The following is a 27896-nucleotide window of genomic DNA, read 5'->3' as shown; positions in this document are numbered from 1 at the left end:
GTCAGACTTCAGAGTCTATGCTGTCCTGCTTCTAGAATGAAACCCTATAGGTAGTTTGAGGCCAGATTATGTAGGACCTTGTGGACCTTGTTACGAATTTTGATCTTTAACTGAGAGCTTTGGGAAGCTGTTGTAGGGTTTGATGTTGGAGAATAAGATGATCATGTTTGGAAAGATCATATGGCTACCGTTCAGAGACCCAGATTGGAAATCTGTGGAGATAACGTGGAGAGACCAGTTAGTTGCTTTGGTAAAAGATGATTTTTTTTTTCCTTCTTGGACAGTTCTTTTGCTTTATCCTTGAGTTAGTGGCTTTCTTGTATAAGTAAGCCATTACTACCAAAAGTATTAATAATAAAATAATAATGATAATATTTTAATTCTCATACTATCTCAGAGGAAGTAGTATTCCAGGATAGGGAGGCCAAATAGGTTTTGTCGTATTCTTTTTAGGGCTGCACCTGCAGCATATGGAAGTTCCCAGGCTAGCGGTCTAATTGGAGCTGTGGCCACCAGCCTATGCCACAGCCACAGCAATGCGGGATCTGAGCTGTGTCTGTGACCCACACTACAGCTCATGGCAACGCTGGATCCTTAACCCAGTGAGCAAGGCCAGGGATCGAACCTGCGTCCTCACGGATACTAGTTGGGTTCGTTAACCACTGAGCCGTGACGGGAACTCCAGTTTTGTCATATTCAACTTCACGCCCTCCTAAAGTGCTGTACTTTGAAGGGTTCTGAGGTAGTGTCTACAGAATGAGGGGTGGGGGGTGGTGGTATCCATGACACTTGTTTTCCCTCCAAATGGTAAATTCTTCTTCTTCCATTGCCAGAAGTAACCATTTGTTTGCCAAGTTTTCTGGATTCTGCCTCTGAAGAATTTTAAAATTCTGTCTCTTCCCTTTCCTCCCTGTTTCATTATTTCTCCTCTGGACTCTTCAACAGTTCCCTATTCCTCCTCATCTCTTTAGACACATATCTCATCAGAACATTATATAGTGATACCATGGTACTTTTTTTTTAAGGACAGGAGCCAAGTTTTTTACTTGATCATTTCTTGTCTTTTCCCCCCCCCCCATTGATTTTTAGGGCTGCAAGTGTGGCATAGGGGAGTTCCCAGGCTAGGAGTTGAATCATAGCTGTAGCTGCCAGCCTATACCACAGCCACAGCAATGCTGGATCCTTAACCCAGTGAGCAGGGCCAGGGATCGAACCTGCATCCTCATGGATACTAGTCGGGTTCATTACTGCTGAGCCACAGCAAAAACTCCCATTTCTTGTCTTTAAAGTACTCCTTGGAGGAGTTCCCGTCGTGGCGCAGTGGTTAACGAATCCGACTGGGAACCATGAGGTTGCGGGTTTGGTCCCTGCCCTTGCTCAGTGGGTTAACGATCCGGCGTTGCCGTGAGCTGTGGTGTAGGTTGCAGACGCGGCTCAGATCCCGCGTTGCTGTGGCTCTGGCGTAGGTCGGTGGCTACAGCTCCGATTCAACCCCTAGCCTGGGAACCTCCATATGCCGCGGGAGCGGCCCAAGAAATGGCAACAACAACAAAAAAGACAAAAAAAAAAGTACTCCTTGATGACACTCTTGGTATGAGACTCTTTACTATAGTCCTTAACCACCACACAACTGCAACCAAATGCTTTACAGGGTTTTCCTTCTCTGTCAGTTTTACGGAGGACTATCCATTCCCTTAGTTTCTTGTTGTCATCAATCTTAATTAGGTTGATTTGTTGTTCAGCACAAGAGCTTCCACCAGCTTGACATAAGCGAATCAGTTAGAGGCAAGCACACAAAGATCCGGCTTGGTGCTTGTCTGAGGCTTTGGTAGCTTCGGAATTTTGTGTACTAGGAAATTGTGTAAGAGGGCATGAGGGTCGTGTCAGCACCTCTTGTGGAACAATATTAATGTCCATTACACCTCCAGCAGAAATGCCTGAATCACTGAGGAAGTGGGTTACCACCAAGATGCCATGGCAGTAGTTATGGGTAGAGCTGAATCTTTTTTTTTTTTTTTTTTGACCACACCTAAGGCATGTGGGAGTTCCCAGGCCAGGGATCGAATTCCAGCCTTAGCCGCAACCTGCACCGCAGCTGTGGTAACACCAGATGCTTAACCTGATGCACCACAGTGGAAACTCCTGGAGCCAAATCTTGAATGCACCTGAGCCTTCATCTCCTGCATAATTTCCCAGAGACAGGGAAAGAGCATCATGGTTCTCATTATAGATCTGATGCTATTGCTCTCTTTAAAGGTCCTGCCTCCTTATGTGGGATAAAACCTAAACTTTTTAGTGTGACATTCAAACTATCCATGTTTAGGCCTTGGCTTCCCTTTTCAGTATCATCACTCATCCTTCCCACCTTTTCTATCCTGTGCTCCTGCAAACTATCTGCATTTCACAAAAAGGTATACACTGTTGATTTTTATTTCCTTGTCTTTGCACATGCCATTTCTTCTGCCTGAGTGTCTTAAACTAGGTAGCTTGGTGAAAAGTTTCTCCTCTTAAAATACAGTTTGTCTGTCACTCAGAGGTAGAATTAACCATTTTTTTTCCTCTCTTTTTGTTAAATGTATAGTGCCTTCACTTTTATTTTGGCATCTAAAGGTCAATGAATTTTATTTTCAAAGAGTTGGTTCTTATTTGACCTGAAACCTTAATTTCAGGTCAAACCTTAATACAACAACTGTACAAAGTATAGGCACAATAATTAGAATAAAATGTCCTGTGTTTCATAGATGAGGAAACTGAGACTGAAAAAAATAAATGTTTTCACCGAGATCTCATGGCAAAGCTGGGATACAAAATTCATTTTTTAAAATTCCAGATGCAATATTTCTTTCATTGTACCTTGCCTGTAATATAAAAGTTTAACAAATATTGTATTGTGAGTAAAGTGCGTGTTCTTTCTAATAAAAAAATTGTGGTAGGAGTTCCCGTCGTGGCTCAGTGGTTAACAAATCCGACTAGGAACCATGAAGTTGCGGGTTCGATCCCTGGCCTTGCTCAGTGGGTTAATGATCCGGCGTTGCCGTGAGCTGTGGTGTAGGTCGCAGACGCGGTTTGGCTCCCACGTTGCTGTGGCTCTGACGTAGGCTGGCAGCTGCAGCTCCAGTTGGACCCCTAGCCTGGGAACCTCCATATGCCGCAGAAGCGGCCCAAGAAATGGCAAAAAGACAAAAAAAAAAATTATGGTAATGAAAAATCCCACTGTTAGCTTACATTGTAAATTTAAGTGAAAAGTGACCTACTCAGTTCTCTTTGGTTTATATTAATGCTTCAAGGTAAATAGGCTGTAATTTTTCATGATTGAGCATCTGGACTATGATGGAAAAGCCAAATGAACAAATGGTGTGTGCTGTTTTTAATGTTGTATTTGAATACTGGAAAATAGACAAAAAATGAAAAAGATTAATCTTTTCAGATATACTAAGGATCTGTTCTGCATATTAAAGCTATAGTTAAGCTCTCATTTATTTGGTGAGGTTTTGTTTGTTTGTTTGTTTTGTCTTTTTAGGGTCACACCTGTGGCATATGGAAGTTCCCAGGCTAGGGGTCGAATTGGAGCTGCAGCCATCAGTCTATGCCACAACCACAGCAATGCAGGATCCAAGCCGGGTCTGTGAATTACACCACAGCTCATGGCAATGCCAGATCTTTAACCCACTGAGGGAGGCCAGGGATCAAGCCCACATCCTCATGGATACTAGTCAGGTTCATTAACCGCTGAACCATGATAGGAACTCCCCATTCACTGAGTTTTTGTTCCTGCTTAAATAATCTATAGCACTTATTGAACATGGTTGTAAGCAGTTTACATAATGAATCCATGGGTCACTCACAACCCTACAAGTACTGTTCCTATTCCCACTTTAACACATAAGGAAACTGAGACACAAATAGTAATTTGCTAAATGTAATACAACTAGTAAATGGTTGAGCTAGCATTTGAGCCCAAGCAACCTGATTTAAGGGCCCAAACCCTTAACCAAGATACTAAGCCATGTTAGTTATTTTGTTTTCAGAGAGCTACAAAGATGAAAAGATGGGGCCTCTGCTTTCAAGTGAATTGGTAAGGGGGAGTAAAGATATGGAAATTAGAGAGGTAATTATTTGTTGTATGACTGTGCCCTGCCAGAGGTATGCTAAGTGTGTCTTAGGCATTCTCATTTAAGCTCTACCACCATAGGAGGAAAGTATCCTTACCCCATTTTACAAAGGAGGGAACTGAGGGAACGACTGGTTAAGTAATTTACAAACTCAAAAGAAGCATCAGAGCTGGAATTGGAACTTAGTTTTGACTGTCTTCAAACTTGTATTCTTTCTGTTGCTTTGTGCCATCTCTGTACAGTTACAGAGTCACAGTATTATGTAATTACTGTAATTAAAAAAAAATTGTGTAAGGTGCATGCATTGGGAGTATAGGGAAGGGAACCCTTATGTCTGTCTAGGGTGGAGAGGAAGCCTTCTTCACAGGGCAAGTAGCACTTGAATTGTAACCATCGATTACAACCTTCAGACAGGAGTTCCCTCTGTAGTGCAACAGGATCAGCAGCATCTCTGCAGCGCCAGGACACAGGTTCCATCCCTGGCTGGCACAGTGGGGGTTAAAGGATCCAGTATTGCTGCAGCTGTGGCATAGGTTGCAACTGCGGCTCTGGATCTGATCTGGGAACGCCACATGCTGCGGGGCAGCCAAAAAAGGAAAAAAAAAAAAAGACCTTCAGACAAGAGAGAACTGCTAGTCATGGAGGTGGAGGCGAGAGAATATAGTATGGTTAGTGGTTGAGTATTTAAACAGTAAAGTGGGAGAAGAGAATAGATCTTAGGTATTTAGATATAATTGACTCAACTTGAGGTAACATATGCGATATGAGGGTCAAGGAAGAGTCCAGGAATGCTCAGAGGTTTCTGGCTTCAGTAAGTTGACTTCGTGGTGATGTGGTGATACCATTTACTGAGGGGCTAGGGACAGGATTTAAGGGAAAAGTAGTAAGTGTAGTTTTGGATCTGTGGTGTTTAAGGAGCTTGTGGGACCTTCAAGTGATAATTTGCACTAGGAGGCATTTGTACATATGGATGTGGTATTGAGAGATTAGAAAGTTAGCTACCTGTAAGTGTACGGTTGCCAGATAAAGTATAGAGTGCTCAGTTAAATTGTGCCTGGCAAATATACAGTGAGTGCTTTTTTTCATACAAGTATGTTGCATGCAGTATTTGGGCCATACTTATACTAAAGATTATTGTTTATTTGAAATTCAAATTTAACTGAGTGTTTTATATTTCATTTGCTACATGTGGTAGCTGTATATAGGTGATAGTTGAAGTCATGACTGTGGATGAGATTGTTCAGGGACTAGAGTAGAGAAGAGTAGAGCTCAGGATAGAAAGCTGGGAACTGGATTAATCTGAGGCTTCAGAATGGCTTCAAAGTAGTTGCCCAAGCAGCAGCCTCATCATTGTCTGGGGACTTGTTAGAAATGTATATTCTTGGGCCCTGCTCCAGCCCTGCTGAGTCAGAAGCTCTGAGGCTGAAACCCAACAGTCTGTGTCTTAACAAGACTTCAGGGGCTTCTGATAGCCGTGATTTGGGAACCACTGACATAAGGGGCGAATGTAAGAAGAACAGTGAAGCTTACTAAGAAAACAGAATTCCTTTGTGGTGCAGTGTGTTAAGGATTTGGCGTTGTTGCTGCTGTGGTGTGGGTTCCACTCCTGGCCCAGGAACTTCCACATGCTGCTGACATGGCTCTCCCCCAAAAAAGGGTGGGGGGGGAATACTAAGAAATAGTAATAAATTGAAGTAACAATCAAAAGACAACCAGTGGAATTATTGGCACTGTTAGATGTATCTGAAAACCCAAGTAAGATAAAACCTAAAAATAATTATTGAATTAGGCAATTGTGAGGTGATTGGTTATGTCAGTTGAATCAATACCCTGACTGCCTTGCACTCAAAGTGAGGAAGTAGAGGAAGAATGGAATACTTTTCCTCTAAGTTTGGTTGTAAAGGAAGAGAGTAAAGAGAGCAGTAGTTCCTTGGAGACTAGATAAGCTGGAAGGAAGAAACCAATATGGAGGCTGTGAAAGGCGCAAAGGTAAGAATGACAGAGACTGCCTGGAGGAGCTCCATATGTGCTGCCCATGCTGAACTTCAGCTGAATTCTAACATGAAACTGCTGAATAGTTGCTGAGTTGCCAAAAGGAAAGAACAATGCTGAGAACTGGACTTTTTCTGGACGAAGGAAACCATACCTTTCTCTAGTAAAAGATGGGATGTGCTTGGTAAACCCACTCATATGTATAGACCAGACTTACCCTCCAATTGAAATTCTTGGTAAACAGCCTGTGTAAGCCTGTGTGAACTTCCTCTTTTTCCCATAAAAACCCCTCCCCATTTTCCTCCCGTGGTCACTATTCTGGGTTGCTCCAGAATCTGTGATCCCTGAATTAAAATTCTAAGAACCCAAATAAATTACCTTTTTGTCTCTTTACAATTCATGCTGCTTTCAGTTGACAAGGTGGAGAGAGGCTGAAGATATACAAAGATAGTATGAAGTGCTATAGGAAGAGAGAGGGAAAGAGATCCTGAACACAAGCACTATTTTAGCCATGGATGAGAAGGTTGCCTTTCCTTAAGGTTCAAGGACAGTTTGCTGATTCATTTGTAGGCATAATGGAGGGAGAAATCAGGATGTTGGGGGAATTCGTGCATAGCTGTTTCTATTTTCTTGGTGAAATAGAAATATTATTGAGCAGGAAATGTGTGGGGTTGGGATTTAGGAGTGATGAAGGTGTGGAACAGTTACTTTGCGAAGTAAAAGCAACTGATCAGGGAAATGTAACAGGTATATTAGAAAAATATTAGAGATTGAGTTGATAAGGTGAAGTAATTTTTATTGAGTCTTAAGTGTTCTTTTGGTAAGTCGAAGGAGGTACTTTTAACTTCCTCCTCATTTTGCACATGCCAATAAATAAATACCATTATTTAAGTACAATACTAAGAACATCCACTTTGAATCGAATGAACTTGGATTCAGTCATTTAACAAATATTTATTAGATGCCATCATTGTGAAAATAATAAGAGCGTTTTTGTTTGTAATTATGTCTAACTTTTGGCCAACTGTAAGGCATCATGCTACATACGTTATTTGTATTAAATCATTTAGCTACCATAAATCTAGTCCTATGGGTTAGCTAATATTATTTTCACTTTATAGATAAGGAAGTTGAGACTGGGAAAAGATTAAATAACTTGTTTAAAAACTAGGATCACAGAGTTCTCGTTGTGACTTAACAGGTTAAGAACCTGACATGGTGTCAGTGAGAGTGTGGGTTTGATCCCTGGCCTTGCTCAGTGGATTAAGGTTTGGCATTGCCGCAAGCTGCGGCGTAGACCCAAGCCACTGCAGTGACAGTTCTGGCTACTTAACCCCCTGAGCCACATGGGAACGCCTTTATTTGCACATTTATGAGGGAGATAGCATGGGTTTGAAATAGACCTCAGTTTGATTCCCATCTGTGTGCTTAGTATTTTTGTGACCTTGGACAAGTTGATGAACATCTCTAAGCCTCATTTCCTCATCTGTAAAGAAGATACCAAGAAAAAAAAAAAAGAGGAAGGTAGAAAAGTTCCTACCTTATTGGCAGCAGCTTGTTTGGTCCCTTAACATACATCATGGAAAGTAGTAAATTACTGCAGTGGTTCCTAGTCTTCAGCATTTAGTAGTCCAAAGAAATTTCAAAGTAACTTTGGGACCTACTGTATTAGTTATTTATTTTGCTAAGTATAGGGAGATTGAAAATACAACTACCATTTGTTATCACCATTGTTTCAAAAAAGTAAGACTATTTTGGAGTTCCCTGGTGGCTCAGCAGGTTGGAGATCTGGCATTGTCACTGCTGTGGCTCAGGACATGCTGTGGTTGAGCCCCACCCCCCAAAAAAAATTAGATTAAAAAATACTTTTTCTTTTGAAACATATAAGACTATATATATATATTTTTTGATCAGGGAGTGCTGTGCTTGCAGCACACAGAAGTTCCCGGGCCAGGATCAAACCCATGCCACAGCAGTGACTTGAGCCATAGCAGTGACAATAGCAGATCCCCAACATGCTGAGCCACCAGGGAACTCCTGAAATATGTAAGACTATTTTATCAACTCCCTCCCCAAAGTAGGATGGCTCTGATCTCAGAATAAAGGGCAGTCTTTTTCAAGATAGGTATGTGTATTTAATTTGTTTTCATGATTATGTGTTATTTTAAAGCATTTTGAAGGACATGTTTAGGATAAACCTGATTTAGTCTGTGATGATTTTGTGTATAATGAACAGATTACATTGAAATTCTTGTCTTTCCAACTTGCAAACCTATTGGCTAAAATTGCTAATTTGATCCAAATTCTAAATCATTCAGATTTAATTTCACTTATTGCTCCCTGATAAACACAGCCTAAAAAAGGGGTAATGCTCAGCATTGATATTGATGTGCATTACTCTCATATATCAAGATTACATTTGAGGAATTCTCTTTGTGGCTCAGTGGCTTAACGAACCAGACTAGTATCCATGAGGATGTGGGTTCTATTCTATCCCTGCCCTTGCTCAGTGGGTTAAGGATCCAGCATTGGCGTGAGCTGTGGCGTATGTCACAGACAAAGCTCCGATCCTGCGTTGCTGTGACTGTGGTGTAGGCTGGCAGCTACAGCTCCACTTCAACCTCTAGCCTTAGAACTTCCATATGCCACAGGTGTGGCCCTAAAAAAAGAAAAAGAATAATGATAATTAAAAAAACCCTGAAAAGATTACATTTGAAAAGTAGATATAACTATCATAAAAGATTCTCCAATTCTAAATATCCTTTTTGTAGCAATTAAATCTAGCCTAATAACTTGTAAATTTTGACTTTTGAGGTATTTGTGAAGGTGATTATGATTGTAATGTAGAAGAGATGAATATGACAGAATTATTTTTTGTTTCAATTTCTAGTTTAGTTTGATACTAACACTGTATTAATTTCTTTCTCTTTTTTTTTTCCATTAAGGAATATATACATGATTCAAAGCCAAAAACTCAAGAAAGTGAACTGAAAATTAGCGCTGTGTTTTCAGTCAGTGACAGTCCTCTTGGTAAGATATGCAACTATAAGTTAGTTACAATTAGTATTTTTATATTCTGACTAGTAAAAGTACCTCTCGATGTCAGTCTTTTTTTTCCTTTAGCTGAAGCAGTGCTTTACAAACTGGCTAGCTGGTCTTGACCAACACTTTAAAAAGTGGACTATAATAAGATTTTAGTTGGCCCTTGAACAACACCAGTTTGAACTGTGTAGGTCTACTTATATGTGATCTTTTTCAATAAATGTAGTACCTGTATTTTCATTTTACAGGTCTTTAACTACGTGTGGGAAAATATTTGTGTCTGATTGGATTTCACGGTATATGGAATCAAAAGAACTAGGTGAAAACAAAAACAAAACAAACAAAAAGAGAACTAGAGTTCGAGTCCTTATTCTATCCAGACTGTTTCAGTTTCTTGCCCTTGGATGAGTCATTTATTGTCTCCTTTGTTTTTGAGGCAGAGACAGCCAGGCACAGATTTTCAATTGTGTGGGGCGGGTGCCCCCTAACCCTTCAGTTGTTCAAGGGTCAACTGTATACAAAATGTGATGTGTATAGTAAGAAAACATTATTTCATGAAACTATTATTTCAGTTATTAAAGTTTATATATAAACACAAACGTATACATGCGCATGTGCACACACACACACACAAATACTGTATGTGTCTCCTGGGTTATAATGTGAAATGTAGTTCTTACTATGTGCCATGGTTTAGAAAGTTTGAAACTGCCTGTTTTATTAGATTGCTTATTGCCTCAATTTTGGATTTCAAGACTGAGAGAATTTGTCCTAAAAAGTAGAGAATGTGTGTATGTTCATGTTGATATGAAAACTATTTTTTATTTATTTTTCTTATTTTGTTTTTATAGCCCAACAGTTGACTCCAGGCTTTCAGCTTTCTCCTGCATCATCTGGCCCAAATATATCACTTCCTTCTGTTCCAGCTGTAGCTATTCAGGTTTTTTGTTCTGGTTGTAAAAAAATGCTTTATAAGGGGCAAACCGCGTATCATAAGACAGGATCTACTCAGCTCTTTTGTTCCACAAGGTGCATCATTGGATATTCTTCACCCGTCTGCCTACCACCTCCTCCCAAGAAAACCTGTGCAAACTGCTCAAAGTATGAAATTCTTAATTACTTTGTTTTTTTAGCATGTTTAGTTCAAACATACCATTGTGATTTTAAACCTCTTTAGCACATTTCCTGGGAAATACTTTTTAGCTAATTGAGAAATTTGCAAATTCTGAAGTTTTATAAAGTTAATACGTGATGTAAAAAAGTATTACCTAAACTAGTTTTCCTATCTTTTTCAGTTTATTTTTGTCTTTTTAGAGTCACACCTGTGGCACATGGAAGTTCCCAGTCTAGGGGTCGAATCAGAGCTGCAGCTTCCAGCCTACGCTACAACCACAGCCCCACCAGATCTGAGTTTTGTCTGCAGCCTATTCTGCAGCTCATGGCAATGCTGGATCCATAACCCACTGAGTGGGGCCAGGGATCAAACCTCATGGATACTAGTTGGGTTCATTACTACTGGGCCACAACGGGAACTCCTTGAAAGTTATTGAAGTATAGAATGAAATAATATTAACCCTTATAATAGTATATGAAAGTTATTTAATTCTTTAGAAGAGTAAAATCTCTAAATGGGCACAGAAATAGTGAGTATATTTCTAAAAAATCCTTTTGAGCTTTTGTGGGTCACTGTCCCTTTGTAATAATACATACGTGGAGAGAGAAAGAAATAGCAACAAATTCACATAAACTTCTTTCTTTGCCTCAGTAAGTTTGAAGAATTTGGCATGTTTTGCCTATTTGTGTGGTAGTATAATTCTAGGAATATAGTGTGTTGTCAGTAGTCACTAATATAGAGCAGAAAAATTAAGAGCTTGGTTTTCAGTTGTGGCTCTATCACTTATTTGCTCTATGACCTTGGGCTAGATACTTCACTTTTCTAGGCCTTAGTTTCTTCACTGGTTAAATAATATCTACTTTCTCAGGTTTTAATGAGACAGGTTTTTAGTCTAGCACAGGACCTAGCACATAGCAAGTGGTTAATAAAAAGGGTCCTGTTATTTTTAATAATAAATTTGATATTATTGTGTATATTTAAACATATAATTTATGGGCCACTATTTTGTCTTCGGGGTATCGATAGTTTCTTTATCTGCTTAATGCGTTGGCCTAAAGTTTCTAAAAGTAGATCCTATTAAAATGGAAATCTTCAACTAAAAGGAAAGGGGAATTTTAAAATATTTTACTTAAATATTCAAATTTAGTTCTGTTCCAAAATACCTTTATAATAATTCCTTACTTTAACTCTTCTATGTCATTCTCATGAAACTGATTTGAAAGAGTAAATTTAGTTTCCTGTTTTTATTTATTAAATTAATTGATTTTTTTTTTTTATGGCTGCACCTGTGGCACCAGGCCAGGGATTGAGTCTAGCTGCAGCTGTGACCTACAAAGCAGCTGCAGTGACGTTAGATCCTTTAACCCACTGCGCTGAGCCAAGGATTGAACTTGCACTTCTGCAGGGACCTGAGCTACTGCAGTCGGATTTCTAACCCATTGTGCCACAGCAGGAACTCTTAGTTTTCTGTTTTTAGATATTCAGTTTTGACATAATATCAAAAGAAAGTGAATTAAATTTTAAAGAACATAAGAGGACATAGATCCAAATACATGTTGTTCTCTTAAAAATAGTTACTCTCGGAGTTCCTGTCGTGGTGCAGTGGTTAATGAATCCGACTAGGAACCATGAGGTTATGGGTTCGATCCCTGCCCTTGCTCAGTGGGTCAAGGTTCCGGCGTTGCCGTGAGCTGTGGTGTAGGTCGCAGACTCGGCTCGGATCCTGCATTGCTGTGGCTCTGGCATAGGCTGGCAGCTACAGCTCCGATTCGACCCCTAGCCTGGGAACCTCCATATGCCACGGTGCGGCCCTAGAAAAAGGCAAAAAGACAAAAAAAAACCAAAAAAAAGTTACTCTCGTCATTGGCTTTTTAACCACAGTGCTATTGTTATTCAAAAACTTTTTCTTATCTTGATTTGACATTGCCTTCAGAACCTTTGAAACATTCCTTTAGACTTAGATAGGTGATAAATCTATCTTTTCAGCCAGAGTTTGATTTTTGCAAATTGCCGAAATTTACTTGATGTCTTACCAGCTAACTATTGAGAAGTTTAAACTGAGTCATACTGTTAAACATGATATCTGATTATAAAATTTAAAGTTGTGTTTAGGAGTTTCCATTGTGGCTCAGTGGGTTAAAGGCCCAACATAATCTCTGTGAGTATGTGGGTTCAATTCCTGGCGCCCCTCAGTGGATTAAGGATCTGGTGTTGCTGCAAGCTGCAGCATAGGTCACAGATGCTGCTTGGATCCAATGTTGCTATGGCTGTGGCATAGGCTGGCAACTACAACTCCAGATCAATCCCTGCGCCAGGAACTTCCATATGCCACAGGTGTGGCCATAAAAAGAAAAAGAAGGTTGTGCTTAGAGTTCTTTTTTTTTTTTTTTCTTTTAAGAATTAATTTTTTTGGAGTTCCTGTTATGGTGCAACGGAAACAAATCCGACTAGGAACCATGAGGTTGCAAGTTTGATCCCTGGCCTTGCTCAGTGGGTTAAGCATCCGGCGTTGCCGTGAGCTGAGGTGTAGGTTGCAGACAGGGCTCGCATCTGATGTGGCAGTGGCTGTGTTGTAGGCCGGCAGCTATAGCTCTGATTGGACCCCTAGCCTGGGAACCTCCATATGCCATGCGTGTGGCCCTAAAAAGCAAAAAAAAAGGAGGAAGAATTTATTTTTTCTATTATACTTGACTTACAATGTTCTGTCAATTTCTGCTGTATAGCAAAGTGACCTAGTCATATATATATGCATTCCTTCTGATATTATCCTCCATCATGTTCCATCACAAGTGACTAGATATAGTTCCTTGTGCTACACAGCGGCAGAGTACTTATATACTAAAAGAGAAATTAGAAAAAAATGTTTGAGCCACGTTGTTGGAAGAGGAATGTTTTTTCTAAGACAAATGTTAAGGTATAATATTCATTGGATGTGTAAGGTTTAGAATGCCATTCTCATTGGTTTACTTATATATACATGGCACCTGTAGATTTACATTATTAGATAAAAAAATTTTTTTACCCCTCCCTGCAAGGCATGTGGAGTTCCAGGGCCAGGGATCAGATCAGAGCTACAGTTGCAACCTACGCTGCAGCTATGGCAATGCCCGATCCTTAATCCACTGTAGTGGGCTGAGGATCAAACCTGCATCCCAGCACTCCAGCGCCAGTGCCGATCCCGTTGTGCCACAGCAGGAATTCATATGAAATAAAATTTTTATTTTTTTGGTTTTTGTTCTTTTTTGTCTTTTTAGGGCTGCACCTGTGGCATGTGGACGTTCCCAGGCTTAGTGTCAAATCGGAGCTGAAGCTTCTGGCCTATACTACAGCCATAGCAATCCCAGATCCAAGCTGTGACTTCAACCTGTACCACAGCTCACGGCAACACTGAGCGAGGCCAGGGATCGAACCTGCATCCTCATGGATACTAGCTGGGTGCTTAATCCCCTGAGCCACAATAGGAACTCCTTAGATAAAATTCTTAATTGCTTTAATTTTAGTAGGAAAATCACTGTATAAAATTAATGTACATGTAAGCACATCCATTTGGTTTCTAAAACTCACTGTCATTTTTAAGGCTAGGAGAGTTTTGGAAAATTAAAGTAGTGCTCTGTCACTGTTTTTTCATAGTTTATCATGTAACAGTTTTCATAATAAAGGTACAGAATGGAAGGCAGAATAGTGGAATGATGAACTCCATGAACTATAGAATCAGACTGCCTCAATTTGTATTCTGGTTTTACTGCTTACCAGCTGAATGCCTTTAACTAATACATATATATATACACACACATATATATTTGCCTTTGACAAATATGCAGGTTCCCAGGCTAGGGGTTGAATTGGAGCTGTAGCCTCTGGCTTACACCACAGCCACAGCAACGCCAGATTCAAGTTGCACCTGCAACCTACACCACAGCTCAAGGCAATGCTGGATCCTTAACCCACTGAACGAGGCCAGGGATCAAACCTGGGTCTTCATGGATGCCAGTCAGATTCATTTCTGCTGAGCCACGACAGGAACTCCACCTTTGACAAATATTTAACTTTTCTGATTTGGTCTCCTTATAATACTTACCTTACAGAGATTTTGTGATAATTAAATTGGATAATTTGAGTAAAAAGAACAATGTCTGGCACAAAGTAATCAGTATACATTATTATAGTACACAATATTATTACCATTATTATTCTTTACTTCATGGCCTGTACTCATGTCTCTAATTAGTGACTATTTCCTTCAGTTTTTACACTTGTCAGAAGAATAGCCTTTGTTTTTATTGGCAGTGCTTATTGCAACAATGAGCTCTTATGAAATAACTCTAGGAATCTCATAGAGAAACTCAATTATTTGTGTCTTTTTGTCTCATTCTTCTTTCCATCTGTCCTCTGGTACCAAGCCTTAATTGCCCTTTTGTCATTTCTTTGATCTCTTGAGTTATAGCAAAGTTTCAGATATCATGCAGTGCTAATCTTTGGTGGTTCATCTGTTTCTCAAAACTTTCATTTAAATAAAAATTTTTTTTCATTCCTTGTCTTATTCATGTTTCTATTCTGGCAGCTACTGGCTAGTAAGAGGACAAGTGTTTTGTGGTCTGGAGTTGAGGGATGGCCACTTGTTCCATTGGCTCCAGTGGATGAAACTTGATTGGAGCTGGAAGCCTCTGTGTTTTTATCATGAGCATCTGGCTGTATATATTTTAAATATAATTATTCCTCAACACATCTATAAATTAGGTATTTTAAACCCCATTTTATACATGAGGAAATTGAGACAGTAATTGCCTCGCTCATTGTCACTCAGCTGATAAGTAACAGAACTAATCATCAAACCCAGTTTTCCAGATGCCTTATCCAGAGCCAGCCATTTTCTACTCTACAATAGCTGCCCTTAGTAAATGTAGTTATTTTAGCTCACAAAGAGGAAGAAATTACAATTATGAGGAACACATTTCATTCTGCCTTTGTTATTTATTTTTAGAGACATTTTAAATCCAAAGGATGTGATCACAACCCGATTTGAAAATTCCTCTCCTAGCAAAGATTTCTGCAGCCAATCATGCCTTTCTTCTTATGAGCTAAAGAAAAAACCTGTCGTTACCATATATACCAATAGCATTTCAACTAGGTGCAGTATGTGTCAGAAGAATGCGGATGTAAGTTACATTTCACCTTTATTGGGATTCTGCTCAAAGATGAGAGATTTTTAACTGGCTCTGCTTATTTTGTATCTGTGTGTTTTTATTTCCTAGATTCGATTTGAAGTTAAATATCAAAATGTGGTACATGGTCTTTGTAGTGATGCCTGTTTTTCCAAATTTCACTCTACCAACAACCTCACCATGAACTGTTGTGAGAACTGTGGGAGCTATTGTTACAGTAGCTCTGGTCCTTGCCAGTCCCAGAAGGTTTTTAGTTCAACAAGTGTCACAGCATATAAGCAGGTATGAATATCAGTCTATTGCATACAGTTAGGCTTAGTCCTCCTGAGATGGCTGCACAGGGATGAAGTGCAGAATAAAAGTGTGAGCTCTTCCTACTAGTTGATCTTGTGTGATTTCCCCTCCAGGAAAATGGGATAGATTCTAATACTGTAAAGGCTGATTTTGGTAGTGAGGTGATACAGATGAACTAGATCGTTTTTTAGGGAAACTTCATGGCCAAGAATTCACAAATGTAATTTCATGATTTGCTATGAGTCTGAAGTATTTTGTGACATGTATGCCATATAATTGTGAATAAATCGTGACTGAGTTAAAAGATGATAAAATCAGTGAATCTAAAGGATCTTTTTTCCTTTTATTTATTATTATCATTATTATTATTTTTGCTTTTTTTAGGGCCACACCCTTGGCATATGGAGGTTCCCAGGTTAGGGGTTGAATTGGAGCTGCAGCCACTGGTGTACACCACAGGCACAGCAGTGCCAGATCTGAGCCTCGTCTGAGGCCTACCCCACAGCTCATGGCAACGCCAGATCCCCTACCCACTATATGAGGCCAGGGATTGAGCCCAAGTCCTCATGGATGTCAGTCAGGTTCGTTAACCACTGAGCTGCAATGGGAACTCCCTTTTTTCCTTTTAGAAAATATATTTTTAAAAGGTGTTAAAGTGTTTTTTGTGTGTGGTTTTTTTTTTGTTTTTGTTTTTGTTTTTGTTTTGTTTTGTCTTTTTAGAGCTATACCCGCGGCACATGCAAGTTCCCAGGCTAAGGGTGGAATTGGGGCTGCAGCTGCCAGCCTATGCCGCAGTCATAGCAATGCCAGATCTTTAACCCACTGAGTGAGGCCCAGGATTGCACCCAAGTTCCCATGGATACCAGTCAGCTTCGTTTCTGCTGAGCCACAGTGGGAACTCCCTAAAGTCTTTTTTTCTTCTGTGCCAGTAACGTGGAAGTTTCTGGGTCAGAGATCGAACCCATGCCACAGCAGAAACCCCAGCCTCTGCAGTGCTAATGCTGGATCCTTAAACCACTGCACCACAGCAGGAACTCCAAAAAGTTATTTTTTAAAAAAAGATGTAAATAATGATTAATTTTTTTTCAGTTAACAAGTTTTTGATTAAAAAAAAATTTTTTTTTTTAGTACCACACCTGTGGCATATGGAAGTTCCCAGCTTAGGGGTTGAATCAGAGCTGCAGCTGCCAGCTTATGCCACAGCCACAGTAACGTGGAATCCTAGCTGAGCTCACGGCAACACCGGGACCTTAACCCACTGAGCGAGGCCAGGGATTGAAATTGCATCTTCATGGATATTAGTTGGGCTCATAACCCTCTGAGCCACAATGGGAACTCCCAAGTTTTGTTTATTTTTAGTTCCTCTAAGTAGTTGGTAATGGACATTCATTTTTGGAAAGTATTCCTTTTCTAGGACTTAGCCACTTTTGGCAGTCTAGTTACTACTTTTACAAGAATAGAATCCATGTTATTTATATATTATGTCTTCGTGTGCGTGTGTGTGTGTGTGTGTGTTCCCAAATCAGTTCCTTCTTAATTCTGTTACCAGTATACTCTATCAATTGCATAAATGATGTTCCTCTTCTACCAGGAAGATTATGTATTGAAACTTCACAATTTATATTCTTCTGCTGTTTACCTCTCTCTATAATATCTTAGTGAAAGACCTTACATTGTGTTAATGACACGAGTAGCAGATAGGAGCCTGGACTTTGGAGCCTGATGAAGTAAATTTAATCTCTTACTTTTCTGATCGTTAAGTTAATCAAAGTTATTTTAAACTTTGTTAATATAATTTTAAAAAGTATCTCACTGTGTTATTGAAAGGGTTTTGTGGTACAGTATATATTAATTGCTTAGTAGGGAGCCTGGCTCATGGTAATCACTCAGTAAGTAATAATATTGGTAATTTATATAAATGGTAGCCATTATTATTATTGTTGTTTCTTAATACATGAATATATTTACAGGCAAATTTTTTTTTGTCTTTTTTTTTGCTATTTCTTTGGGCCGCTCCCGCGGCATATGGAGGTTCCCAGGCTAGGGGTCAAATTGGAGCTGTAGCCACTGGCCTACGCCAGAGCCACAGCAATGCAGGATCCGAGCCGCATCTGTAACCTACACCACAGCTCACGGCAATGCCAGATCCTTCACCCACTGAGCAAGGGCAGGGACAGAACCCGCAACCTCATGGTTCCTAGTCGGATTCATTAACCACTGCGCCACGACGGGAACTCCTCCAGGCAAATTTTATTATGAGACTCAGCTTGAAAAACAGGTAGTTCTGTAGGATCTCCTAATATACGTTAAACACCATTTCTACCTCCTCCTAAATAGTCTTACTAGTTGTGCATGTATGTATGTATGTGTATGTGTATATATATATATACACACACACACAAATATAATTATATATATATATATAAAATGGCATATATTCTTGGTTTAAAGAGTATGTTTTAGGTCTCTATAGTTCTTTTCAAAAAGTGAACAACAAATCATTAAATAATTCTAAAATAGCATTTATAAAGAAGTTTCATCAATTAAGAGTTTTAGAGACATTATTAAGTTCATCCAGTTTCTATAGCTAGGAAAGCAGTTTACTAGATGACTAACTTACATAGATTATGTCTTTTCCTTACTTTTATAAAGAGAGCATTTATAGGCACACCTCAGAGGTACTGCCTGTTTAGTTCCAGACCACCACAGTAAAGCAAATATTGCAGTAAAGTGACTCAATGAATTTTTGGTTTCCCAGTGCATATGAAAGTTCTGTTTAGAAGTTCCCACTGTGGTGCAGTGGGTTAATGATCCAGCGTTGTCTCTATGGCAGCACGAGTTTGATCCCTGGCCCCATGCAGAAGGTTAGAGATCCAGCATTGCTGCAACTGTGACATAGGTCGCTGTCGAGATTTGGATTTGATCTGTGGCCTGGTAACTTCCATATCCTCTAGGTGTGGCCTAAGAAGAGAAAAAAAAGTTGTGTTTACACTATACTGTAGTCTGTAACGTGTGCAGTAACATTATGTCTTAAAAAACAATGTATATACCTTAATTTAAAAATACTTTATTGCTTAAAAACGCTAACCATCATCTGAGCCATCAGTAAGTCATGATCTTTTTGCAGAGGAGAGTCTTGCCTTGGCATTGATGGCTGCTGACTGATCATGGTGGTGATTACTGAGGTTGGGAAGGGTGACAATTTCTTAAAATAAGATAAAAATTAAGCTTGTTGCACGGATTGACTCTTCTTTTCATAAACTCTTTCTCTGTAGCACACAGTGCTGGTTAATAGCATTTTACCCACAGTAGAACTTCTTTGAAAATTGGAGTCAAGTTTCTCAAACCTTGTAGTTGCTTTATCAACGAAGTTTATGTAATATTCTAAATCCTTTGTTGTCATTTCAGAGTCTTCACAGCATCTTCACCAGGAGTAGATTCCATCTCAAGAAATCAATTTTTTGCTCATCTTTAAGAAGTAACCCCCTGTTCATTAAATTTTTTCATGAGATTGCAGAAATTCAGTCACATCTTAAGACTCCACTTCTAATTCTTTTTCTCTTGTTATTTCTACCACATCTGCAATTATTTCCTCCATCAAAGTCTTAAACTCTTCAAAGTCACTCATGAGGGTTGGAATCAACTTCTTCTAAACCCTGCTAATGTTGATATTTTGATCTCTTTCCATGAGTCACAAATGTTCTTAATGGCATCTAGAATAGTGAATCCTTTCCAGAAGGCTTTCAGTTTACATTGTCCAGATCTATCAGAAGAACCACTGTCTATGGCAGCTGTTGCCTTAAGAAATGTATTTCTTTTCTTTCCTTTTTTTTTTTTTTAATAATGGGCACACCTGCTGCACATGGAAGTTCCTAGGCTAGGGGTTGAAATGGAGCTGCAGCTGCTGGCCTACACCACAACTACACAACTATGTATGGCAACTTTGGATCCTTAACCTGCTGATTGAGGCCGGGGATTGAACCTGCATCCTCATGGAGAATATGTAGGGTTCTTAACCCACTGAGCCACAATGGGAACTCCTGAAATGTTTTTCTTTTCACTTTTTTTAAAATTCAGTGAATTTTATTGTATTTATAGTTGTACAACTGTCATTGCAACCTAATTTTAGAACATTTTCACCCCAAACCTCCAGTCCATCCCTCTCTCCTAACCTGTCTCCTTTGAAAATCATAATTTCAAAGTCTGTGAAGTTCATTGTATCTTTTTTTAGATTCCACATATATATGATAGCATATTATGTTTGTGTCTAGCTTTCTAACTTCACTTAGCCTGATAATTTCTGGGTCCATCCATGTTGCTGCAAATCCCATTATTCCCATTATTTCATTTTTATGGCTGAGTAATATTCCATTGTGTACATGTACCACTTCTTCTTTATCCATTCCTCTGTCGGAGACTTAGGTTGCTTCCATGTCTTGACTATTGTATATAGTGCTGCCGTGAATATTGAGGTATATGTATCTTTTCAAATCACTGTTTTCTTCAGATAGCTGCCCAGGAGTGAGATTGCTGGTAATTCTTTTTTTTTTTTGCCTTTTTCTAGGGCTGCGCCCACAGCATATGGAGGTTCCCAGGCTAGGGGTCTAATCAGAGCTGTAGCCTCCAGCCTACGCCAGAGCCACAGCAACTCGGGATCCGAGTCGTGTCTGCGACCTACACCACAGCTCACGGCAACGCCAGATCCTCAACCCACTGAGTGAGGCCAGGGATCAAACCCACAACCTCAAGGTTCCTAGTCGGATTCGTTAGCTACCAAGCCACAACGGAAACTCCTGTATGGTAATTCTATTTTTAGTTTTTTGAGGAATTTCCATACTGTTTTCCATAGTGGTTGCACCAGTTTACATTCCTGCCAATAGTATAAGAGGGTTCCGTTTTTTCCACACCCTTCCAGCCTTTATTGTTTGTAGACTTTTTGATGATGGCCATACTGTGAAGTGGTACCTCATAGTAGTTTTGATTTGCATTTCTCTAATAATTAGTGATATTGAACTTCTTTGCATGTCTTTTTTGGCCATCTATATGTCTTCAGAAGATTGTCTGTTTAGATCTTCTGTCCATTTTTTGATGGGGTGGTTTGTTTTTTTGGTATTGAGCTGCAGGAGGTATTTATATATTTTGGAGATTAATCTTTCATCAGTCCCTTCATTTGCAAATATTTGGGTTGTCTTTTCATTTTGTTTAAAGTTTCCTTTGCAGTGCAAAGACTTTAAGTTTAATTAGGTCACATTTATTTATTTATTTGTTTGTTTGCTTTTCAGGGCTGCACCCTTGGCATATGGAAGTTCTCAGGCTAGGGGTTGAATTGGAGCTGTAGCTGCCAGCCTACACCACAGCCATAGCAACTCAGGATCTGAGCTGCATCTGCAGCCTATACCACAGCTTGTGGCAATGCTGGATCCTTAACCCACTGAGTAAGGCCAGGGATCAAACCTGCATCCTCATGGATTCTAGCGTGTTTGTTACCACTGAGCCACAACAGGAAGGCTGTTTATTTTTGTTTTTATTGTCATTATTCTAGGAGGTGTATCTGAGAACATATTGGCTGTGGTTTATGTCAGAAAGTGTTCTGCCGAAGTTTTCCTCTAAGAGTTTTATAATGTCTTATAGTCTTATATTTAGGTCTTTAATCCATTTTGAGTTTATTTTCGTGTATGATGTTAAGAGAGTGTTCTTTTAATGTAGCTGTCCAGTTTTCCCAGCACCGTTTATTGAAGGGACTATCTTTTTCCACTGTATATTCTTGCCTCCTCTGTCATAGATTAGTTGACCCTAAGTGCATGAGCTGAAATGACTTGGAAGTCAAAATTGCCCTTTGATCCATGCACTACAGAATGGATGTTGTGTCAGCAGATGTGAAAGCAATATTAATCTCATTGTACATTTCCATTACAGTGCTTGGGTGACCAGATGCATTGTCAGTGAACAGTAATATTTTGGAAGGATTTCTTTCTTCCGAGGAGTAGGTCTCAGCAGTGGGCTTAAAATATTGAGTAAACCATGTTGTCAACAGATGTGCTGTCATTTTTGTTGTTCCATTTATAGAGTACAGGCAGAGTAGATTTATCATAATTCTTAAGGGCCCTAGTTTTTTTAGAGTAATAAATGAGCATTTGACTTCAACTTAAAGCATTGCCCCTGATGAGAGAGTCAGTCTGTCCTTGAAGCTTTGAGGCCAGGCAGGCATTGTTTTCTCTCTAGCTTGAAAGAGAGAAGACTTCTTCCAGGAGAAGACTGTTTCATCAACGTTGATGAAAATCTATTGTTTAATGTAGGCTGCCTTCATTAATTATCTTGGCTAGATCTTGCAGATAACTTGCTACTTCTGTATCAGCTCTTGCTGTTTCACTTGCACTATTCTGTCATGGAGACTGCTCCTTTCCTTAAACTTCATGAACCAACCTCTTTTAGCTTCAGACTCTTCTTCTGAAGCTTCCTCACCTCTCTCAGCCTTCATAGAATTGAAGAGAATTAGGGATTTGCTGTGGACGAGGCTTTGACTTAAGGGAATATTGTGGCTGGTTTGATCTTCTTTCCAGACCACTAAAACTTTATATCAGCAGTAAGACTGTTTTGCCTTCTTATCATTTGTGTGTTCACTGCAGTAGCACTTTTAACGTCCTTCAAGAACTTTTCTTTTGCATTCACATCTTGGCTAACTGCTTGGCACAAGAGGCCTAGATTTAGGACTCTCTTGGGTTTTCACATGCCTTCCTCACTAAGTTGAATCATTTCTAGCTTTTGATTTGAAGTGAAAGACTTGTGACTCTTCCTTCATTTGACTACCTAGAAGCCATTGTAGGGTTCCTAAATGGCCTAATTTCAATAATGTTGTGTCTCAGGGAATAGGGAGACCCGAGGAGAGGGAGAAAGACAGGAAATGGCCAGTTAATGGAGCAGTGAGAGCACATACCACATTTATCAAATAAGTTCATCTTAAATGGGCAAAGTTCATGGCACCCCAAAACAGTTTACAATGGTAACGTCAAAGATCACTGATTAGAGATCACCAAAATAAATACAGTAATAATGAAAAAGTTTGAAATACTGTGGGAACTAACAATGTGATACAGTGAGCAAATACTGTTGGAAAAATGACACTGATAGACCTTGCTTAACACAGGATTGCCACAGATCTCCAGTTTGTAAAAAATGAGGTCTCTGCCAGGTGTAGTAAAGTGAAGCCCGATGAAACAAGGTATGTCTGTATTATAGTATGAAAGAACCTATTTTTTCCACATCCCTACTTTTAGGAAAGTCTGTACTTAGTGTAGCTTCTGTCATTGTTCATGCTCAGATATTTCAGCCAAAGACATTAGTTGTAGGTAGCTTTTCTCTTCTCTTTCCTTAAACCATATGTATTTATGTATGCTCGTACTAGGCGTCTAAATGTTATTTTGTTTTAATAGAATTCAGCTCAAACTCCTCCTTATGCCTTGGGGAAATCGTTGAGGCCCTCAGCTGAAATGATTGAGACTACGAATGACTCAGGGAAAACAGAGCTTTTCTGCTCTGTTAATTGCTTATCTGCTTACAGAGTTAAGACAGTTATTTCCTCAGGTAAATGTTTAAGTTTGATAAACTTATAGATTTTATAACTATTGAAGCAGGATGTAACTGCTTTTCTTTCACTTTGTTACAAACTAAATTGATCTGTATAAATGAAGGCCTAAGATTGTTTTAGTTTCAAAGAGCTGATTTTTAAGTGAAAATAGTTTTTCAGTGATTTTCTTGGTTGAAGTATTTATTTTGTAATTTCATAGGAAAAGAAACAAACTCTTATAAGTTCCAAGCTATCTTTTTTGTAAATGGGACTTAATTGAGGTTAGCTTTATATATTATTGTAAAGTTCCTTCATCTGTGTTTTGCATGTTACTGAATATTTGTGTTTTTACTCTCCTAATACATTTTTGGATTATTTGTTCATCTATGTAACTTACTCACTGGTTTTTATTTTTTGCCACCAAGGTGTCCAGGTTTTGTGTCATAGTTGTAAAACCTCAGCGATCCCTCAGTATCATCTAGCCATGTCCAATGGAACTATATACAGCTTCTGCAGTTCCAGCTGTGTGGTGGCTTTCCAGGTATGATCTAAGGTAGTATTTCACCCTTGCAGTTCTCTTAGGCATTGGTCTATGGCAAGATGTTGACTGCCAAAGGACCATACTTATAAAAGATTAAGTTAGGAAGAAAAAAAATTCTGTTCAACTGTGGTCTAAGAGGTCATTTCTGCAGAATGTCTGAGCCTAAGATTTGAGCCTCAGTCCTTCTTTATTCAGAGTTCTCACCTAAACTGCCTTTTCTTCCTACTTTCTCCCTTGCCTCTCCCCCTTTCAAAAGAATGAAAGCTAGGCTATGTTTTGGGTCGATGGTGTGGTGATGTGCTCATGTGTCCCTTCCTGTCATCCTGGGCCAGACACATAATGACTCCAGGCATGGCATTGGAAGCCTCCACTTGTTTGTCCCATTTTCTCCTCACTCTCTGATGCATAGAGAGAGGGTAGAGTTTAGCCATCCTCCTGGATAGGAAGATGCAAGTCATGTACTAGAGATCTTTGTCTGGAAAGCCTGAATTTCAGTCCTCAACCTTTTATTTATTTGTTTGTTTATGTATTTATTTATTGCTTTTTTAGAACTGCACTCACAGCATATGGAAGTTCTCAGGCTAAGGATCGAATTGGAGCTGTAGCTGCCAGCCCACACCACAGCCACAGCAACTCGGGGTCTGAGGTACGTCTTCGACCTACACCACAGCTCACGGCAACGCCGTATCCTTAACCCGCTGAGTGAGGCCAGGGATCGAGCCCTCATCCTCCTGGAATTGGGTTTGTTACTGCTGAGCCACCACAGGAACTCCCCTCAACCTCTTAATGTTGCATTTCTCAGCCTTGTTCGGGAAGTATGCCATTTCAACTCTTTTTGTGAACTGCTTAATCAAATTTTAAAGGAATGTTTAGGAGGAATTAATTTATTAAAATGAGAAAATGAAAATGACCAGGTTACCTTCTTTCTCAGTTGATAAAATCTTTGCCTTATTTGTGTTCATTCAGAATGTATTTAACAAGCCAAAAGGAACAAACTCTTCGGCAGCGCCCGTGTCTCAGGGCCAAGTGGTTGTAAGCCCACCCTCTGGGTCAGCAGTGTCAGTGGGAGGAGGTAACGCCTCTGCCGTTTCCCCCAGCTCCATCAGTGGCTCTGCCGTAGCCAGTCTCCAGCCTCTTGCTGCTCAGTCCCAGCAAGCTGCTTTAACTCATAAAGGTGTCAAACTCAAGTGTCAGCACTGTAACCATCTGTTTGCCACAAAACCAGAACTTCTTTTCTACAAGGTAAAGCAATATCATGAAAGGGATCGAATATGAGTATCCAATAGAAGCATTTTTATCTTTTCATCTTTGATAGTTGGCTTTGACATGAGAAAGCAAAGGATTTCTTAAAAATAAAGCAACTGTTTACTTAGATATTAATGACTGTTCTTCCTCTGCAGGGTAAAATGTTTCTCTTCTGTGGCAAGATTTGCTCAGATGAATACAAAAAGAAAAATAAAGTTATGGCAATGTGTGACTACTGTAAACTGCAGAAAGTTATAAAGGAGACTGTACGATTCTCAGGGGTTGATAAGCCATTCTGTAGTGAAGGTAAAGAATAAAGCTAGTTTTAGCCACAAGGCATGTTTGTGGGTTGTTATGAAATAATTCCTGATGAGTTAGGCTGTTAATCCACAATTAATTTTCAAGTGATTTGTTTTATGAGGTATAATTTAAAGCATTTTTATTGAGTTTTAACTTATTTCGCTTTAAAGTCTATCCTTTTTTATTTTAATTTATTTTTTATTAAAGTATAGCTGTTTTAGAATGTTGTGCCAATTTCTGCTGTCTAGCAAAGTGACTCAGTCATACACACACACACACACATATTCTTTTTTAAAAATATTACTTTCTATCATGGTCTGTCTTAGGAGATTGAATATAGTTCCCTGTGTTATACAGTGGGACCTTGTTGCTTATTAAAGTCTATCCTTTTAAATGTTATAATAATCTCAATAAAGAAACTGAAAATATAATTAGATCATAGGTGTTAGTGTATAGAACATCTCTTCATTAGTTTAGCTATGACTGCAGAGATCTTTTTGTTTCTGCACCCATTTATAAAGAGGTACTTAAGCAATTACTGCTTCTTGGCTTAAGAATCTTTTATACCTCTGATTTTCTGAATATAGACAACGTACTATTTAGACTGTATATTGCAAAGGTAATGTGAATTTGATTTGTGAATGTAGGGACTATCTTTTAACCTAGAGGCTTAATAATTGTGTCAAGTATTTAGAAAATAGCTTCCAGTTGTTATCTTAAGTCTGTAGAAACTCACTTTACCTCCTTTAAATTAATGTAAACTTGATGGTTCTTCCTTTTATCCTTTCTGGATCTCAGTTTGCAAATTCCTCTCTGCCCGTGACTTTGGAGAACGATGGGGAAACTACTGTAAGATGTGCAGTTATTGTTCACAGACATCCCCTAATTTGGTAGAAAATCGATTGGAGGGCAAGTTAGAAGAGTTTTGTTGTGAAGACTGTATGACCAAATTCACTGTTCTGTTTTATCAGGTAAATGTAATATACCTCTTCGGCTTTCTGAAGTTAGCACAAATTATTTTCTTTTCCTTTTCTTTCTTTCTTTCTTTTTTTTTTTTTTTAGGGCCACACTTGCAGCATATGGAAGTTCCCAGGCTAGGGGTCGAATCAGAGCTGCAGCTGCCAGCCTACGCCACGGCAATGCCATATCCACGCTGCATCTGTGACCTGTACCAAAGCTCATGGCAACAGCAGATCCTTTAACCCACTGATTGAGGTCAGGGATCGAACCCCTGTCCTCATAGGTACTAGTCGGGTTCTTAACCCACTGAGCTGCAATAGAAACACCCACAGATTATTTTTTGTTTAAAGTATATTCATATTATGTGAAGAAAAATTTGGTGTTTAGAACTGGGTAAATAAATTATGGGCTCCTAAAGCAAAACTCAATTGAATATAAACATGAAATCAGAGTTCCCGTTGTGGAGCAGCAGAAACGAATTGGATTAGGAACCATGAGTTGCGGGTTCTATCCCTGGCCTCGCTCAGTGGGTTAAGGATCTGGCGTTGCCATGAGCTGCAGGGTAGGTCGAAGATGCGTCTCGGATCTGACGTTGCCGTGGTTGTGGCATAGGCCAGTGGCTATAGCTCCAATTAGACCCCTAGCCTGGGAACCTCTGCGTGCCGTGGGTGTGGCCCTAAAATACAATAATAAATAAAATAAATAAGCATGAAATCTTTGTGTTAAGAGTAGGATTTCAGGAGACTTTGTTGTTGTTTAAAGATATGATCCTTTTTTTTAGAGGTAGAACTGATGAATTTATTAAGGAACAAAGCACACTTAAAGGGCAATATTGAAAAAAATACCGAGGAATACTACCCTTACTCATGCCTAAACTGAGGGACTAAAATGTTAGTAGAGGTAATCCAAGACAAGAGGTTGGCCCATCACCTGTGTGAAACATATTCAGTAAGATTGAGAGGCTCTTCCTTCTCAGGAGACTTCTAGAGCATATGTCAAATAGGTTAATAAACCAATTGTAGTTTATAAAGTTTATTGGAAATGAAGTACATTGAATATTTTTTACTATTAAAAGCAGAAAAAAAAAGATATGTTCTTCTTTTTTTTGTCTTTTTAGGGCTGCACCCATATAGCATATGGAAACTCCAGGCTAGGGGTCAAATTGGAGCTACAGCTGCTGGCCTGTGCCATAGCCACAGCAATGCCAGATCTGAGTCATATCCACACCCTATGGTGCAGCTTGCAGCAACGCTCCATCCTTAACCCACTGAGAAGGCAGGGATTGAACCTGTGTCCTCATGGATACTAGTCAGGTTCTTAACTGGCTGAGCTACAGATTCCTTTATTTTTGCTTTCTGTTTTTGGCTGTGAGAGGTGGAAGTTCCCAGACCAGGGATTGAACCCATGCCATAGCAGCGACCCGAGCCACTGTAGTGACAAGGCCTGATCCTTAACCTGCTATACCACAAGAGAACCTTATATTTTTGCTTTCTTTTTTTTTTCATTTTTTTATTACTCAAATGAATTCATCATATCTGTAGTTGTATAATGATCATAACAATCTGATTTC

The 27896-nt window shown here is 39.4% G+C and overlaps 1 protein-coding gene and 1 pseudogene across 8 annotated transcripts in view; one reads left to right on the top strand and one right to left on the bottom strand.

Moving 5' to 3' along the window:
• The window catches only part of ZMYM6 (zinc finger MYM-type containing 6), a 52664-nt gene that overhangs the window by 2541 nt on the left and 22227 nt on the right, over positions 1-27896 (top strand). For all 8 annotated transcript variants that reach the window (XM_047793277.1, XM_047793278.1, XM_047793275.1 and 5 more), the window contains exons 3-11: positions 9050-9134; positions 9998-10247; positions 15242-15416; positions 15513-15704; positions 23147-23297; positions 23706-23821; positions 24788-25063; positions 25222-25372; positions 26165-26337. In XM_047793277.1, coding sequence (XP_047649233.1) covers positions 9050-9134; positions 9998-10247; positions 15242-15416; positions 15513-15704; positions 23147-23297; positions 23706-23821; positions 24788-25063; positions 25222-25372; positions 26165-26337 — 1569 coding nt within the window. The remainder of the gene's footprint in view (positions 1-9049; positions 9135-9997; positions 10248-15241; positions 15417-15512; positions 15705-23146; positions 23298-23705; positions 23822-24787; positions 25064-25221; positions 25373-26164; positions 26338-27896) is intronic.
• Positions 91-7682, bottom strand: LOC125132169 (40S ribosomal protein S12-like; annotated as a pseudogene).

This window comes from Phacochoerus africanus, chromosome 8 (assembly GCF_016906955.1).
Source record: "Phacochoerus africanus isolate WHEZ1 chromosome 8, ROS_Pafr_v1, whole genome shotgun sequence".
Classification (NCBI taxonomy): Eukaryota; Metazoa; Chordata; class Mammalia; order Artiodactyla; family Suidae; genus Phacochoerus; species Phacochoerus africanus.
Note: the sequence above shows the minus strand (reverse complement) of the source record. Positions and strands in the feature narration are given on the sequence as shown.